This window comes from Notolepis coatsorum (genome assembly GCF_963971535.1).
Source record: "Notolepis coatsorum genome assembly, chromosome: 3".
NCBI classification, from domain to species: Eukaryota; Metazoa; Chordata; class Actinopteri; order Aulopiformes; family Paralepididae; genus Notolepis; species Notolepis coatsorum.
In genome coordinates this window covers 164484170-164502185 of record NC_140167.1, presented here as the reverse complement: position 1 = coordinate 164502185, position 18016 = coordinate 164484170, and the positions used below count along the sequence as shown (strand labels likewise).

General features: G+C 47.0%; 1 protein-coding gene across 1 annotated transcript in view; it reads right to left on the bottom strand.

The window, feature by feature from the left end:
- Positions 1–18016, bottom strand: part of slc4a10b (solute carrier family 4 member 10b) — a gene marked incomplete at both ends in the record, with an annotated part of 308140 nt that overhangs the window by 282507 nt on the left and 7617 nt on the right. Inside the window, one exon of the mRNA XM_084311423.1 lies at positions 7728–7766. Coding sequence (XP_084167549.1) covers positions 7728–7766 — 39 coding nt within the window. The remainder of the gene's footprint in view (positions 1–7727; positions 7767–18016) is intronic.

Genomic DNA, 18016 nt, shown 5'->3' with positions numbered 1-18016 from the left:
ATGCCCTCTGACATTGTGTAGACATTATATTGTATATATATATATATTTTTTTTATATATATATTATTAAAAAGAAAATCTCAACTAAGCATCTAGTCAGCCACCAATCCCCATGAGATTAAAGATCCAGTGCCCTGATAATGTTGATGTTAATTCAGTCAGAAAAAGCTTCTTGTAGAACGTTCATGTCAGGAGTGTCATTTTCTCCGCTTCATGTGTATCATTTGATTGGTTGCAACACACAGCCAACTCTCAGTATGTTGAGGGGGCATGGCTTAGCCTACCCTCTCTGATCACAGCCAGCTCTCAGCATGTTGAGGGGGCGTGGCTTAGCGCACCCTCTCTGAGCACAGCCAGCTCTCAGTATGTTGAGGGGGTGTGGCTTAGCGCTCTCTCTGAGCACAGCCAGCTCTCAGTATGTTGAGGGGGCGTGGCTTAGCCTACCCTCTCTGATCACAGCCAGCTCTCAGCATGTTGAGGGGGCGTGGCTTAGCCTACCCTCTCTGATCACAGCCAGTTCTCAGTATGTTGAGGGGGCATGGCTTAGCCTACCCTCTCTGATCACAGCCAGCTCTCAGCATGTTGAGGGGGCGTGGCTTAGCGCACCCTCTCTGAGCACAGCCAGCTCTCAGTATGTTGAGGGGGTGTGGCTTAGCGCTCTCTCTGAGCACAGCCAGCTCTCAGTATGTTGAGGGGGCGTGGCTTAGCGCTCTCTTTCTCTGAGCACAGCCAGCTCTCAGTATGTTGAGGGGGCGTGGCTTAGCGCTCTCTCTCTCTGAGCACAGCCAGCTCTCAGTATGTTGAGGGGGTGTGGCTTAGTGCGTTCTCTCTCTGAGCACAGCCAGAGCCGTATAATTAAGAGTTCCGACACTCCCGCCCACTTGGTCGTTATCGTGGAATGCGGAAGTAAAGCGCCTCAGGGGGGGTCCGTAGTTCAAGTCTCAGCTCAACGCCATGCATTTTCATTGTTGCCGAGCGGCACTCGCTGGTAAGTTTACTTTACTTTTACTACTTTGTACATTTTAACGCATTAGCAGACCACTCATGGATTTAGTCAATATTGGTATTTTATGTAGCAAGCTTTAGTTAATGTTGATCGTAAGTTAATAGCTTGTTAGATTCTAAATGCAGTTAAGAACGTTACCATACTGACGTTGGCTGGCCTACGCCTAACGTTATATTTACCAAATTATTTGCAGTTATTATATTGGTGTTCATTAGTTTATCATTGTTTATTAGATTTATTGTTAAAGTGAGCAACACGAGATAGACTGGTCTTCATATAAGGTACAGTAAGGTTATAATATGACAATAACACATGACACTAGATAGACTGGTCTTCATATAAGGTACAGTAAGGTTATAATATATAGACAATAACACATGACACTAGATAGACTGGTCTTCATATAAGGTACAGTAAGGTTACATAATATAATATATAGACAATAACACACAGTGGATACAGACCTGTCTGGCTCTCCTCTCGTGGTCTTGACTCTAATGAGAGACGTGTCCCAGTCATTTGGAGTTGTGAGGTTGATTATTATTAGTAGTAATGTAGTTTGTATATTATTAGTAGATATGTAGGTTGTATATTATTAGTAGAAATGTACAGTCTCCTCCCCACCGTATGTATATTTCTCTCCCACCCACCCCCTCCTAATGTACAGTCCCCTCCCCATCATATGTATATACTCTGTCAGGATCTATGGGTAACAGTACTGTATATTTGAATACCGTTTATGTCACAAATGTAGTACTAAATACCTGTATGTCCCTATGCCATAAATGTCATGTATGTTGTGTATGTCATAAATGTCAATATGAATTGAAAATGGGGGACCCTGATGTAAGGTACATTTTATTTATATAGTTCTTTTCCAGATTAAAATCACAAAGTGCTTTACAGGCAGTAAAAGGTTAATCAGAATAGAATAACCACACATGTTACATCACATACAAGATTGTAGAATACTTCAAAAATAAATGCCAAGTTTCCCACAGCAAAAACTGGTGGGTGAACTCTAAACCCTCTAAAATATTGAAATCAAATAGAGTGTTATTGTCACATACACAATCATACACTTCTTGAAGCAGGATGCTTGCATGCTGTGGAATGGAAATGTTAGAGATGAGAAGAGATACAAGATGTGTGTTGTTGTAGAGTGCATGAGCAACTCCATAACTCTATCGCCCTGTTTTGTTTTCTAGGATAAATTACCACTATAATGACGTGCATGTGTCCAGTCTGAGGTGAGCAGCAGTCGTGACAGAAAGGCCCTAGCACTACCAACAACAGGAGTGGAAGACTGGACCCTCTACCTCTACATATTATAGGCCTATAATAATAAAAAATGTGTGGAATGCAATTGCTTGCCTTGTATTTTTTCTACTGTTGACCAAACTTCTTTCTTGGCTTAATTGAGTAGTATATCAATGGTTACAGTATGAAATGTAAATGCTAAGAAATGCAGAGTAAGCAGCTTGAGATATGGTATTCACTGCATTTTCACATGTGCATGCATGAATGTCTTATAGATAGCATTAGGATGTGTAGAAGCACAAGTCTCTCTGCCACTCCCCTGAAATGCTATTATATATATTGAATATAAATAGCCCACATATAATGTGGGCTGATTAATACAATGATGCTTGATTGTGTAACAACTGGTGATATGGCTAATGTAAAATAAGTCAGCTAGCACAGCTAGCATTTAACGTTCGAAATTTGCCGTCATCGCCTAGTGATATAATGTAAATATTAAAGTAGCAGATATGTAAATGATATATCGCAACAGTGATCAATGCACATTGTATTAATAAGTACCAAAAATTGCTGTAACAGTAGTAGCAGAGCCGTATAATTTGTTCTGCCGTTCTGTACCATTGAAATCAAGTTGACAGGAAGCCAAATTGGAACTACAGGTAGCTCCGTGAACCACGTGATATCCTGTCGGCGAGATCAAAGCGTGTCGCAACTCTCAATTATACGGCTCCGAGCACAGCCAGCTCTCAGTATGTTGAGGGGGCGTGGCTTAGCGCACCCTCTCTGAGCACAGCCAGCTCTCAGTATGTTGAGGGGGCGTGGCTTAGTGCTCTCTCTCTCTGAGCACAGCCAGCTCTCAGTATGTTGAGGGGGCGTGGCTTAGTGCTCTCTCTCTCTGAGGACAGACAGCTCTCAGTATGTTGAGGGGGCGTGGCTTAGCGCTCTCTCTCTGAGCACAGCCAGCTCTCAGTATGTTGAGGGGGCGTGGCCTTCTGTTCATTGAAAGGAGATGTCAAGTTAGCATCGTAACACGTGAATCTTTCAAATGTAAACAAATTATTGGGACATGTCAGTCCAACTCCTACGCAGTTTCTCCGTCAACATCTCTGTCCAAACAGGAAGTAAACCAACCTCTGCTTCCTATACTAGTATTATTTCCCCTTAACTTATTGAATAAATAATATTATATTATTGTTCCCCCCAATATAATTTAGTCTATTTTATGAATAAGAACTGAAAATGAGTTAGAATGAAGTTAAATAATAAAATGTGCACTTTACAGTTTGTTCCTCACATTTTACCCATTCACACACCAACGGAGGAGGCAACCAGGCAAGGTGCCAACCTGCATTTACATTTACATTTAGTCATTTAGCTGACGCTTTTATCCAAAGCGACTTACAAGTTCTGAACAACAAGTCATCAGGAAGGGCACAACTCTATCAGCTGAGTAACAATGTTCACCAAGTGTTGAGTGCTACAGTGTAGGTTAGTTTATTAGGACAAGTGCATGACACAGTAAGGTTAGTTAGGGTTCGATTTTTTATTTATTTATTTATTTTTAGATAGTGGTTGAAGAAGTGCGTCTTTAGTCGACGGCGAAAGATTGGACGGGTTTCGGCTGTCCTAACTGGGGTGGGTAGTTAATTCCAGGGCAACCTGCTCATCGGGAGCAATTAGGGGTTAAGTGTCTTGCTCAAGGACACCTCGACACGCTGCCCGGGGAATCGAACCGGGAACCTCCGGATTACCACGACTGCTCTACCTCCCGAGCCACTCTCGCCCCACAATAGCTGCAACCATGTACGTGCGTGCATTCTGACCACGCTTCCTGCTCCCTGACCACGCTCCCTGCTCCCTGCAGCCTGACCACGCTCCCTGCTCCCTGCAGCCTGACCACGCTCCCTGCTCCCTGACCACGCTCCCTGCTCCCTGACCACGCTCCCTGCTCCCTGCAGCCTGACCACGCTCCCTGCTCCCTGCAGCCTGACCACGCTCCCTGCTCCCTGCAGCCTGACCACGCTCCCTGCTCCCTGACCACGCTCCCTGCTCCCTGCAGCCTGACCACGCTCCCTGCTCCCTGACCACGCTCCCTGCTCCCTGACCACGCTCCCTGCTCCCTACTCCCTGACCACGCTCCCTGCTCCCTGACCACACTCCCTGCTCCCTGACCACACTCCCTGCTCCCTGATCACACTCCCTGACCACGCTCCCTGCTCCCTGACCACGCTCCCTGCTCCCTGCAGCCTGACCACGCTCCCTGCAGCCTGACCACGCTCCCTGCTCCCTACTCCCTGACCACGCTCCCTGCTCCCTGACCACGCTCCCTGCTCCCTGACCACACTCCCTGCTCCCTGATCACACTCCCTGACCACGCTCCCTGCTCCCTGACCATGCTCCCTGCAGCCTGACCACGCTCCCTGCTCCCTGACCACGCTCCCTGCTCCCTGCAGCCTGACCACGCTCCCTGCAGCCTGACCACGCTCCCTGCTCCCTGCAGCCTGACCACGCTCCCTGCAGCCTGACCACGCTCCCTGCTCCCTGCAGCCTGACCACGCTCCCTGCTGCCTGACCACACTCCCTGCTCCCTGACCACGCTCCCTGCTCCCTGACCACACTCCCTGCTCCCTGATCACACTCCCTGCTCCCTGACCACGCTCCCTGCTCCCTGCAGCCTGACCACACTCCCTGCTCCCTGATCACACTCCCTGCTCCCTGACCACGCTCCCTGCTCCCTGCAGCCTGACCACACTCCCTGCTCCCTGCAGCCTGACCACGCTCCCTGCAGCCTGACCACGCTCCCTGCTCCCTGATCACACTCCCTGCTCCCTGACCACGCTCCCTGCTCCCTGCAGCCTGACCACGCCCCCTGCAGCCTGACCACGCTCCCTGCTCCCTGACCACACTCCCTGCTCCCTGATCACACTCCCTGCTCCCTGACCACGCTCCCTGCTCCCTGCAGCCTGACCACACTCCCTGCTCCCTGACCACGCTCCCTGCTCCCTGCAGCCTGACCACGCTCCCTGCTCCCTGCAGCCTGACCACGCTCCCTGCAGCCTGACCACGCTCCCTGCTCCCTGACCACACTCCCTGCTCCCTGATCACACTTCCTGCTCCCTGACCACGCTCCCTGCTCTCTGCAGCCTGACCACGCTCCCTGCAGCCTGACCACGCTCCCTGCTCCCTGCAGCCTGACCACGCCCCCTGCAGCCTGACCACGCTCCCTGCTCCCTGACCACGCTCCCTGCTCCCTGCAGCCTGACCACGCCCCCTGCTCCCTGACCACGCCCCCTGCTCCCTGACCACGCTCCCTGCAGCCTGACCACGCTCCCTGCAGCCTGGCCACGCCCCCTGCTCCCTGACCACACTCCCTGCTCCCTGACCACACTCCCTGCAGCCTGCAGCCTGACCACGCCCCTCTGCAGCCTGACCACACCCCCTGCATCCTGACCACGCCCCTCTGCAGCCTGACCACACCCCCTGCATCCTGACCACGCCCCCCTGCTCCCTGCAGCCTGACTACGCCCCCTTCAGCCTGACCACGCCCCTCTGCAGCCTGACCACGCTCCCTGCAGCCTGACCACGCCCCCTCTGCAGCCTGACCACGCCCCTCTGCAGCCTGACCACGCCCCTATGCAGCCTACACACGCCCCTCTGCAGCCTGACCACGCCCCCTGCAGCCTGACCACGCCCCTCTGCAGCCTGACCACGCCCCCTGCAGCCTGACCACGCCCCCTGCTCCCTGCAGCCTGACCACGCCCCCTGCTCCCCACAGCCTGACCAGGCCCCCTGCTCCCTGCAGCCTGACCACGCTCCCTGCAGCCTGACCACGCCCCCTGCTCCCTGCAGCCTGACCACGCTCCCTGCAGCCTGACCAGGCCCCCTGCTCCCTGCAGCCTGACCACGTTCCCTGCAGCCTGACCATGCTCCCTGCTCCCCACAGCCTGACCAGGCCCCCTGCTCCCTGACCACACTCCCTGCAGCCTGCAGCCTGACCACGCCCGTGCAGCCTGACCACGTCCCTCTGCAGCCTGACCACGCCCCCTGCTCCCTGCAGCCTGACCACGCCCCCTGCAGCCTGACCACGCCCCCTGCAGCCTGACCACGCCCCTCTGCAGCCTGACCACGCCCCCTGCAGCCTGACCACGCTCCCTGCAGCCTGACCACGCTCCCTGCTCCCTGCAGCCTGACCACGCTCCCTGCAGCCTGACCATGCCCCCTGCTCCCTGCAGCCTGACCACGCCCCCTGCTCCCTGCAGCCTGACCACGCCCCCTGCAGCCTGACCACGCCCCTCTGCAGCCTGACCACGCTCCCTGCTCCCTGCAGCCTGACCACGCCCCCTGCTCCCTGCAGCCTGACCACGCTACCTGCAGCCTGACCACGCTCCCTGCAGCCTGACCATGCTCCCTGCAGCCTGACCACGCCCCCTGCTCCCTGCAGCCTGACCACGCTACCTGCAGCCTGACCACGCTCCCTGCAGCCTGCAGCCTGACCACGCCCCCTGCTCCCTGCAGCCTGACCACACCCCTCTGCAGCCTGACCACGCTCCCTGCAGCCTGACCACGCCCCCTGCTCCCTGACCACGCCCCCTGCTCCCTGACCACGCCCCCTGCTCCCTGCAGCCTGACCACGCTACCTGCAGCCTGACCACGCTCCCTGCAGCCTGCAGCCTGACCACGCCCCCTGCTCCCTGCAGCCTGACCACGCTACCTGCAGCCTGACCACGCCCCCTGCTCCCTGCAGCCTGACCACGCTACCTGCAGCCTGACCACGCTCCCTGCAGCCTGACCACGCCCCCTGCTCCGTGCAGCCTTACCACGCCCCCTGCAGCCTGACCACGCCCCCTGCTCCCTGCAGCCTGACCACGCTCCCTGCTCCCTGCAGCCTGACCACGCTCCCTGCTCCCTGCAGCCTGATCACGCTCCCTGCTCCCTGCAGCCTGACCACGCCCCCTGTTCCCTGCAGCCTGACCACGCCCCCTGCTCCCTGCAGCCTGACCACGCCCCCTGCAGTTTGCAATTTGAATATGGCCACCAGTGAGTTTGTGATTACAGCTCCATGAAATTACATAGATGAAAGAAATAGCAACACCTTGTCTTATAGGGACTGATATCTTAGCATTTCACTGAGCTGTAATTAACACAACACCTTGTCTTATAGGGACTGTTAGTGTTACCTTATCATTTCACTGAGCTGTAATTAACACAACAACTTGTCTTATAGGGACTGCTACCTTATCATTTCATTGAGCTGTAATTAACACAACACAAGGATTCAGTGTTCAGAATGACATTACAGGTGGCCCATATTCAAACAAATTTACTCTCAATAAACTGTCAAACTAAATGAATGTGTGAAAAACTGTTCATAGAGTTTTGTTTTTGTTTTTGGTGAAGTGCCCCTTTAAAGAGTTCCCATGGTTTCACTAGAGACTCCTGTTGGTGGTAAACTACTCACCGAACTCCTGCGTCCGACAGAGGAGAAAGGAGGGTTGACCTGTAAAGACAGTAAACCATCACTTTAGCAAACAGCAAGTCAGAAGGTTCACGCCACTCGCATTCCTGTCACGCCGAGGTCAAATGGTATTTGCAAATTGGTTAGAAATGTCCTCGGGTGTACCAGATGGGTGAGGTTTACCGAATTAGGACAAGTCAGACAGTGTTCGGTATATGAGCCACTGTCAATCACAGAAAATCATACTCAATTTACAGTAGGCTACTTAAAAAGAACGCCCAGACCATTGTTGGCACCTTTTGCTCCGTGCCATGCAGGGTCAAACCCCCAAATCCATCTGGTGCATCAAGCGGGTCAAAAGATTATTCAAATCCAGGCAGGATTTTAGTGTAATCTAGCATTTTTGCAGATCCCGCCGTGCATGGGGAAAAGATTTCCTGGAATTTTTTACAAATACGCCCCAGACCCATTATTTCTTCACAAATCAGATGAAAGCTGACAGTTCCTCTATTTTCAGAGATGCTCAACCACAGAGGTCGCTCTGCTTACTTTCTTGCCTAAAGTGCATTCACTTTCAAAGTAGTATGCGCTGTCAGAGAGACTAAGCACTATACCTGATGCATGGTTGAGTCTAAAGAATAGCTTTATTGTCAAGTAAATCTTTACATATACCGGAAGTTTGACCTCTGCATTTAACCTTCCTATGCAATTTACAATTTAGTCATTTAGCGGACGCTTTTATCCAAAGCGACTTACAGATTGAATCCACACAGCAATAATTACCACCAATTTTCTAGGCTGGCTGGGCGTCGTCATCTCAACGAACCTAGAACAGACACCCAGTAACAATTGGCACTAGTTTGAGGAGAAACAGGTGAATGCATTTCTTAATCTTTTTCAGAATATATTAAACTAATTCAAGAAAATCATTTTTGTCTAAACAAGTATGCTAATTTAATCTTCTTATTGGAATGTTCTTGGGGGGGGGGGGGGGGGGGGAGTAAAGCAGATGATGTTTAGTACAATTCACTCAACTCAAACCCTGCCCTCTTTTCTTGATCCTCCAATCACAGCTGCTGCTGTCTGAGGGAAGAAACAGTTGTGATTGGAGGACCAAAGAAAAGAGGCCAGGGTTTTAGGTCAATTCGGTTTTCACCCATTCTCAAAACAAGCATTATCTTAAAGATCGAGTACAATGATGTTTTAATTCAGTCATAAATTACTGAACTAAATAAAAAATGTACTAAATTGTAACAAACTAGTTTCATTAAGTGTTTGTGGGCTATCTAGCAGATATCCATTACAACTACTGACAACTGAGACAGCTAATCAGGGTAACCTGTGTATATTATGCAATATTTAAAAATAGAAGCAGATTGGATATCTGAAAGATATTGAAGGGCTTTAGTCACAAACAAACAGCAGCTTTAACATTACTAGTTAGGAGCAGTGAGCACCTGCAGTGTCAACTCCTGTTCTAATGTCAGTACCTTGTCGAAGCTGATGGTGGGAGTGTGTACTTAGTATGCATCTCTTTATGGTGGGGGGGGAAACCTGCAGGACCCAGAGGAAACTCAGAGGAACACAGGGAGAACATGCTAACTCCCCACAGAACCCAGGGCCTTCTGGCTGTGGGGCAACAGTACTAACTCCACACAGAACCCAGGACATTCTGGCTGTGGGGCAACAGTACTAACTCCACACAGAACCCAGGACCTTCTGGCTGTGAGGCAACAGTACTAACTCCACACAGAACCCAGGACATTCTGGCTGTGGGGCAACAGTACTAACTCCACACAGAACCCAGGACCTTCTGGCTGTGAGGCAACAGTACTAACTCCCCACAGAACCCAGGACATTCTAGCTGTGAGGCAACAGTACTAACTCCCCACAGAACCCAGGACCTTCTAGCTGTGAGGCAACAGTACTAACTCTCCACAGAACCCAGGACCTTCTGGCTGTGAGGCAACAGTACTAACTCTCCACAGAACCCAGGACATTCTTGCTGTGAGGCAACAGTACTAACTCTCCACAGAACCCAGGACATTCTTGCTGTGAGGCAACAGTACTAACTATCCAAAGAACCCAGGACCTTCTGGCTGTGGGGCAACAGTACTAACTCCACACAGAACCCAGGACCTTCTGGCTGTGAGGCAACAGTACTAACTCCACACAGAACCCAGGACCTTCTGGCTGTGACTTGAGGCAACAGTACTAACTCCCCACAGAACCCAGGACCTTCTAGCTGTGAGGCAACAGTACTAACTCCCCACAGAACCCAGGACCTTCTAGCTGTGAGGCAACAGTACTAACTCTCCACAGAACCCAGGACCTTCTGGCTGTGAGGCAACAGTACTAACTCTCCACAGAACCCAGGACATTCTTGCTGTGAGGCAACAGTACTAACTCTCCACAGAACCCAGGACATTCTTGCTGTGGGGCAACAGTACTAACTCTCCACAGAACCCAGGACATTCTGGCTGTGAGGCAACAGTGCTAACTCCACACAGAACCCAGGACATTCTGGCTGTGAGGCAACAGTGCTAACCACTGAACCCAGGACCTTCTGGCTGTGAGGCAACAGTACTAACTCTCCACAGAACCCAGGACATTCTTGCTGTGAGGCAACAGTACTAACTCCACACAGAACCCAGGACATTCTGGCTGTGAGGCAACAGTGCTAACCACTGAACCCAGGACCTTCTGGCTGTGAGGCAACAGTACTAACTCTCCACAGAACCCAGGACCTTCTGGCTGTGAGGCAACAGTACTAACTCTCCACAGAACCCAGGACCTTCTAGCTGTGAGGCAACAGTACTAACTCTCCACAGAACCCAGGACATTCTGGCTGTGAGGCAACAGTACTAACTCTCCACAGAACCCAGGACATTCTGGCTGTGAGGCAACAGTACTAACTCCCCACAGAACCCAGGACCTTCTGGCTGTGAGGCAACAGTACTAACTCCACACAGAACCCAGGACCTTCTGGCTGTGAGGCAACAGTACTAACTCCACACAGAACCCAGGACCTTCTGGCTGTGAGGCAACAGTACTAACTCCCCACAGAACCCAGGACCGTCTGGCTGTGAGGCAACAGTACTAACTCCACACAGAACCCAGGACCTTCTGGCTGTGAGGCAACAGTGCTAACAACCACTGAACCACTGTGTTGACTTGCTTAATACTCTGAAGTAGTTTGAACTGTCAGACAGGCTAAGTACTAGAGCCACAGCATTGTTGAGCATATAGAGCCTACACATCTTAGACACAGGATACAGGTGATATAAGATCAGACACATCTTAGACACAGGATACAGGTAATATAAGATCAGACACATCTTAGACACAGGATACAGGTGATATAAGATCAAACACATCTTAGACACATAGGATACAGGTGATATAAGATTAGACACATAGGATACAGGTGATATAAGATCAGACACATCTTAGACACAGAGGATACAGGTGATATAAGATCAGACACATCTTAGACACATAGGATACAGGTGATATAAGATCAGACACATCTTCACATAGGATACAGGTGATATAATAAGATCAAACGCATCTTGGACACATAGGATACAGGTGATATAATGTTATAGATGTATTTTGGAAATAGAATACTGTATTTTATTTTAATGAAAATGGTCAGCAATTTCTTTGTTAGTCCATCCACTTTATGTTCATTTACTTTTCAGTAAGACACAATAATTTTATGTTTGGTGGTTACAGACAATATAAGGTCAAATATAACCTTTGAAAATGAACTACAGTGTGGCTGTGTGGTAGTCCAGTGAGCTAAGGCATTCTGTGAATTATAAAAAAATAAATAAAAATGTACTGCTACTACTTTATATTGTACTATGATGAGAAGTTTTTTTTGATAAGTTAATGTCCTCTACAATCTGTGGTCTGGAGAGAGAGAGACAATAAAGGCCAGTGTGGCGTGCACAGATAGGGCCGAAGGGGGGCATGAGTTTTGTAAAGGGGGGGCATGAATATTGTAAAGTTTGTTCATGGAGCGGAAGCCTTTGAAAATAGAGAACGTTATTCCTCTAAAAAAGACAGACTTGTTATTCGTAAAGACATACTTGTTAATCCTCTAAAGACAGACTAAGTGTGTGTGTTTTAATTGTATTTCTGCATATGAATAAAACAAAGAATGATTTTGTTAACAAGATTATACATACAGCTACGTACATTAGTATTTGCCACATAACGGCTTTGCCACATTAACTGACTACAATATTATACTCTAAGAAAGAACAGTTCACTGGTTTCTCTCTCTCTCTTCACGTTTGTCTGCAAAATGTGACACTTTTATTTTTTCAAATATAAATGTTTTTAATGATACATAGAATTATATTGATATTTTATTACATCCAAAATGTTTAGTCATAATTTAAATAACCATTTAGTGACCAATAGAACGATGCCAATACCATAAGTATCATGGTTTACATTGGATTTTACACCATTATTAGGTCAATTTAAGAACTAAAGTCGCACCGTGGTGCGAGCATGACTTTTACCATGATAGAATATAGGCTACGATGACCGATACCGTGGTAAAACTAGAATTACTATCGTGATGGGCTACTTTTTTGCAATGGCGTATATGCACTCCTCAATTCCAATTCAGCAATGTGACATGCTAATGAGGTGCACCGTGTCCTGCCCGCTGAATAGAATAAGAGAAAAAGCTCTTTACCGGCGGCAGCAGTGGTTCCATCTGAGTGCTTTGTTCGTGATTGTCCATCTTCACTTTGGTCAGGTGCACGGTCCGTATTTAACTGTCTGTACTGTCTGGGAGCTGTAGAGTGCGGGTCGCCTGGTCTTGTCTGTACTGGGAGCTGTAGAGTGCGGGTCACCTGGTCTGGTCTGTACTGGGAGCTGTAGAGCGTGGGTCGCCTGGTCTGGTCTGTACCTACTGGGAGATGTAGAGTGCGGGTCGCCTGGTCTGGTCTGTACTGGGAGCCTGGTCTGAACTGACAGACACGCAGCGGTCGCACAGCACTAATACTCGCGGGGCAGCGTCACCAGTGATAATCTCCTTGAAACGCTCTAATCTACATGTTGATGACATCCGCGTCTCATTTGCTGCTGACGCCGCCGTGGAGTTCACATGAAGCCAATGAACAGTTTATATTAATGGCAAAGAAATATTGAAATGATTCCCATGCCAATGTGGGCTAGAGACGGGCTACTCTTACACAATATTATATTAGTATTGTAATATTACAAGTTATATATTAATTGCAAAGGCAATTAGTGATTTGAGAGTGTAGCCATAGGGTTTTCACTGCCATAAGCAGCATACCCCTGTTTTGTTTCCGATTCATGTTGGAAGACATGGGTTCCTCTCCTCTCCCGTTACACCCATGTGACCCAAGAAAGACCTACTGTTGCTTTCAAATTCTTCACTTGTTACTGCATCTAGCAATATGGCACACAGACCCTCATCTGCACCTTTACACTACATGTTTATGTTTATCTTATTTCTATATTCAGAGTTAATTATATAGTTTATACCGTTTATTTTTACTCTGCCCATACGACCTGTACCGCCCCCCCCCCCATGCTGCTATGATGCCTGAATTTCCCCACAGGGATCAATAAAGGAATATCGTATATTATCTTATCTTATCTCTCCATTCGTGGCACTCAGAGAGGGACAGACTGAGGACGATAGAACATCACTCAATAATATATGTCCCATCGACATAAAATATGACTATGAAACCTGATCATATCATGAATAAATATGGATTCTGTGACCTGTTTGGCCAAAAAGCAACAGACGGGAGATGATGGTCCTGCTATAATAGATCCTCTCTAAAGCTTTGAGGGAGGGAGGGTGCAGGTCATTCTATATAAACCAACACCACCTGTGAAACAGACGGGTCCATTATGGACTGCGTTTATTTTTATATAACAGCTTTTATCCAAAGCGCTTTACAATTTATTCCTCACATTCACCCATTTCACTCACACATTCACACACAGACAGCAGAGGCGACCATCCAAGGTGCCAACCTGCTCGTCGGCAGCAGTTATTGGTTAAGACAGTTAAGTGTCTTGCTCAAGGACACTTCGGCATGCTGCTCGAGGGGGGGCCGGAATCGAACCGGGAACCTTAAGATTACCAGTCACCCGCTCGCCCCACTGTCATCCATTATAGACTGCATAGCGGAATGGCTTAAAATAAGTATGTGGAACAGCCGGATCAAAGTGAATTAACAACTGTATCCATACACGGAATATAGGGCTTAGTTTAATGCATTTATATAATTTTTTTTTAATAAACCCCACATAAATGTGCATATATTGATGTCTCTATAGCTCATATAGAATGAACTCCAACAGTCCATAAACCTCGAGATTCTCCCCTCTGTTGCTTGCAGAGTTTAAAACCTTGATCTCCAACCTTTGTCAATCAAGTTGTACATGTTTTAATTTAATTGTTATCCTTACTTGTTGTCTTATCGTTATGCTTTGATATGCCGTGTGATTCTTTGTGTCGCTCGATCATTTCTGTATGTACTACTACTGTACACTCTACGTAACTGCAAATGAGGGCAAACTCAGTTGCCTTTCGAGTATAAATAAAGGTTTGAAATAGGGCAGAATTGGACGTCAGTAGTGAGGACAGTCCACGTCTCAGAGTAAGACACTGGAAAGAGCCACCGTGACTGTTAGATGCGCCTTCTGTGAGGTCTGGTTTATTGTTTATTTAAGTTTCTTAACTTTATTTTGTTCTCTTTGGTACAAATTATATAACTGTGCCACTGCCCATGGACCCACTATCCAACATCCCCTGTAAGTTAACTCAACCTTGTCTCCTGCTAATACAGTGGTGAAAAACAAACTGTCACTCTTGGATGTTCTTGTCACATTCTGAAAAATCACTGTTTTGTCTTTGGGTGCTGCTTCACAAACAGACGTATACACAGACTGAATATCATCATTACAATTAGAGGAAAAACCACAGAGGCCCACATTGTCCTCCTTTGAATGGGGGCCGTCTAGTTTTCCTGAGAAGGACCAGCCTGCCTCTGACCAGGAGACTGTCTATGAGTGGTCTGCCCACAGTAGATACCGATATGCCCTGGACAGAGACACTTGAAGCACAGCTTGTGCGTCCTACAGTGTGTCCTAGTGTTGTGCTCCAAGCTGCCACAAACCTGACATTCTTGAGAATGTTTGGGGAATTGCTTATGGGGGCCATTTTGTACAGACTGAGTGTTGTTGCCTAAAGCCATTTCTAACAATCTCAGAACCCTATCCATTGTGTTATTCTCAGATACAGACAGCTGCTCTGACTCTGGGCTACAGGCAGCAATAGATGACGCGCTTGGCGCGTTGTTGACAACCACCCTCTCCTGTGATGACTCAATGGCTACAACATTCTGTGTCAACCTGACCTCGACTCGCTATGTGCTCTCTCAAATATTAATCTAAATGTTCCTGCACCTCACATGCTGTGTGCCTCAACAATATTCCATGCATCGTAAGAAATGTTTCTCATAATCAGGTATTCTTAACACATTCCCTGCCATGCACTTTCAGCATCTTATACCATTCTCTGCCAGTACTGTAAGTCTATGGAGATGTTCACCTTCTTTGCAGGGCTATAACTTTTTAAATTGTATTGCTAAATTGACATTACTATGGCCCATTCAACATCGATTATCTATCGTTCAGGATGTAGGAACGTTTTACTTTTTCATTCACACATTCATACGAAAATACCGTCTAGAATATAAATATGTTTTTATTGTTTTCTGCAGTAATTCCTAGAACGTGAGATATAGGCATAAATGCATATATAGATTATCAAATGCCGTTTGTTGCTGATCCACGCTATATTAAAAATGTCAACTGTACATGGTCCTAAACGTTATGACTGATCATTCGCGGATGAACGGAGGGGGGGGGGGGGGGGGGTCGTTTATAATTTTGTGATAGTCGTTAAATGCTTTATGTAGTATGGGTGATATATAGATCAGAGCAGTTTGCATGGATAATAATAAACAATCAGGCTGAAAGTCACGGCAGCCTCCTCTTACCGTTGGGCAATGAGACTGGAGCAAAAAGATCCCAGTTATTTGATGGGGATCGAGTCGATCCATTTCCGGTTTGTATAATACTAATACACGCCCAAATCATGTCGATTATTGAGTTATGGCAGCGATCCATATCCACGGTGTGTGGCTAGAGTCCCGCGACGATATGCGAGTGGCCGGACGCATTTAGGAGACGCATTTTACATTATTACATCATTATTGTTATTATTAACAATATTATTATGATGGTTGTATCAACCCTAAATCTGAGTTGGGGTGGGGGTGCAATGCAGACAAACAGTTTTGCTTTACTGAGCTCCGTTATCTGGGGGCTGTAGTTGGTCACTTTAAGCTGCACACCGGAGCATCTTTTAATCCAGCCGTTTGCTGTTCTGATATTTTCTGACATTTCGTTGATGCGTCGCTCGACACTTCAAGCTGACATGGGGATATCTTTTATCCTTGATTTGATTTGTCTCTTTGTTTAGCAAGCCTTCAAACAAAACATCTGAGCTACAGAGAAAAGCCTCCTTGATATACTCGCCATCAGTGAATGGCTTTCCACATTTCGCAATGCAATGAGCAATGCGATAGCTTGCTTCAGTTGCGTGGTTTTTAGCAGTCGTGAACACTTTGAGGGTGCTGGTTTGCTTTCCATACCTGGCCACGGCAGGTTTAATCGATTCTGCCTTATCCGCCTGATCTTTGAAACTTTTTTGATGCTTTGTCTCAAAATGGCGTTTCACACCTGACGTTCTGCAAACTACATTTTCTAAACATAAAGTACACACAGCACGGTCCTTCTGACACACAAACCCGTAGTCGTCTGTTCACGAGGGCAGGAATGCCCGAATTTCCTTTGCTTTAACTTTCTTAGCGGGGGTTGCCATCATGAAAGACGCCAAGACGGCACATACAGAATGCAACCGCAGCACTGTGTGATTACCTGGGAACTGCGCGCAGGCAAGGGAGGCCAGCTGACTGCTGACAGCTGAGCACCATGGGAACAGCTGTATAGCTGTCATAGGGGTGTGCAAAACAGTAGACTTACAAAAAAGAACCTGTGGGAGGATTTCAACAAGATAAATGCGAGAACAGTGCAAAATATTTCACTATAATATTTCAAAGCAAAAAAAAAAAAACGAATTTTTTTTAAAAAAAAATCTTCTTTTTTAATGCTGCCCCCTATGCCAATGAAAATGCCCCCGCGTGCCTATGCGGGCACACGTGCCTAGGGTTGCCTACCCCTGGTCTAAACCATGCCTGTTCTAGTTCACTGCTGGGTTAAGTACTTTTATACTATTCACATATATGCTTACTACATGTATCTATTCTATTCACATATGCTTACTACATGTATCTATTCTATTCACATAATTATACGCAATACAATTTTATCTGAATATAAAATAAACGGTGCAAACAATATAAATTAATAAACATGAGTAAAATAAACAGTGTAAACAAAAGGTGCAGATGAGGTTCTATGTCCTATTGGTTGTATTATACAAATAATTTTAATCTGACTGAATGTATCCTATAAGTAAGAGTAAAAGTAAACAGTATATACACAATAATATTAAACACTGGGTCCATATTAGCTTTGTATTTCTGGTTGGAAATTATATCATTTGTATGTGTGTTTGTCCGTGACTACAGCACTTCTGCTGAATGACTGAAGAGGGCGCTCTAGTTATACTGTCCGGTTTTAAACTGTGTGGGTATCAAACAGGAGGAAACACTGTTTTAAAATGTTTAAACACTAGTTCAGAACTGCACTATTATACTCCGTCTATTCTATTTTACTAACAATTGTATTGCACTGCGCTATTGCACTCTCACTTCTGTCTACTCTATTTTACCCTTTTATTAGTCTTTTTTTAAATGTATCAAACCGTAAACAAAGAGGCCCATTGGGATGTTAGATCCTAATGTGAAGAACTATGTGATTTAATGTTCTATTTTGATACTTATTACATAAATAATAATAATAATAATTAGGGATGCTTGATATTGGCTTTTTTACAGATATACCGATATTGTCCAACTCTTAATTTCCGATACCGATATCAACCGATACCGATGCAGGCCCCCCCCCCCCCCCCCAAAACGGAATAATTTCAGGTAATTAATTAAGCATTATACAACGGCATGCAAATTTCTCGATTCTGATTGGCTGAAACAGTCATTTTACACATATGTATTCTTCACAATTCCACG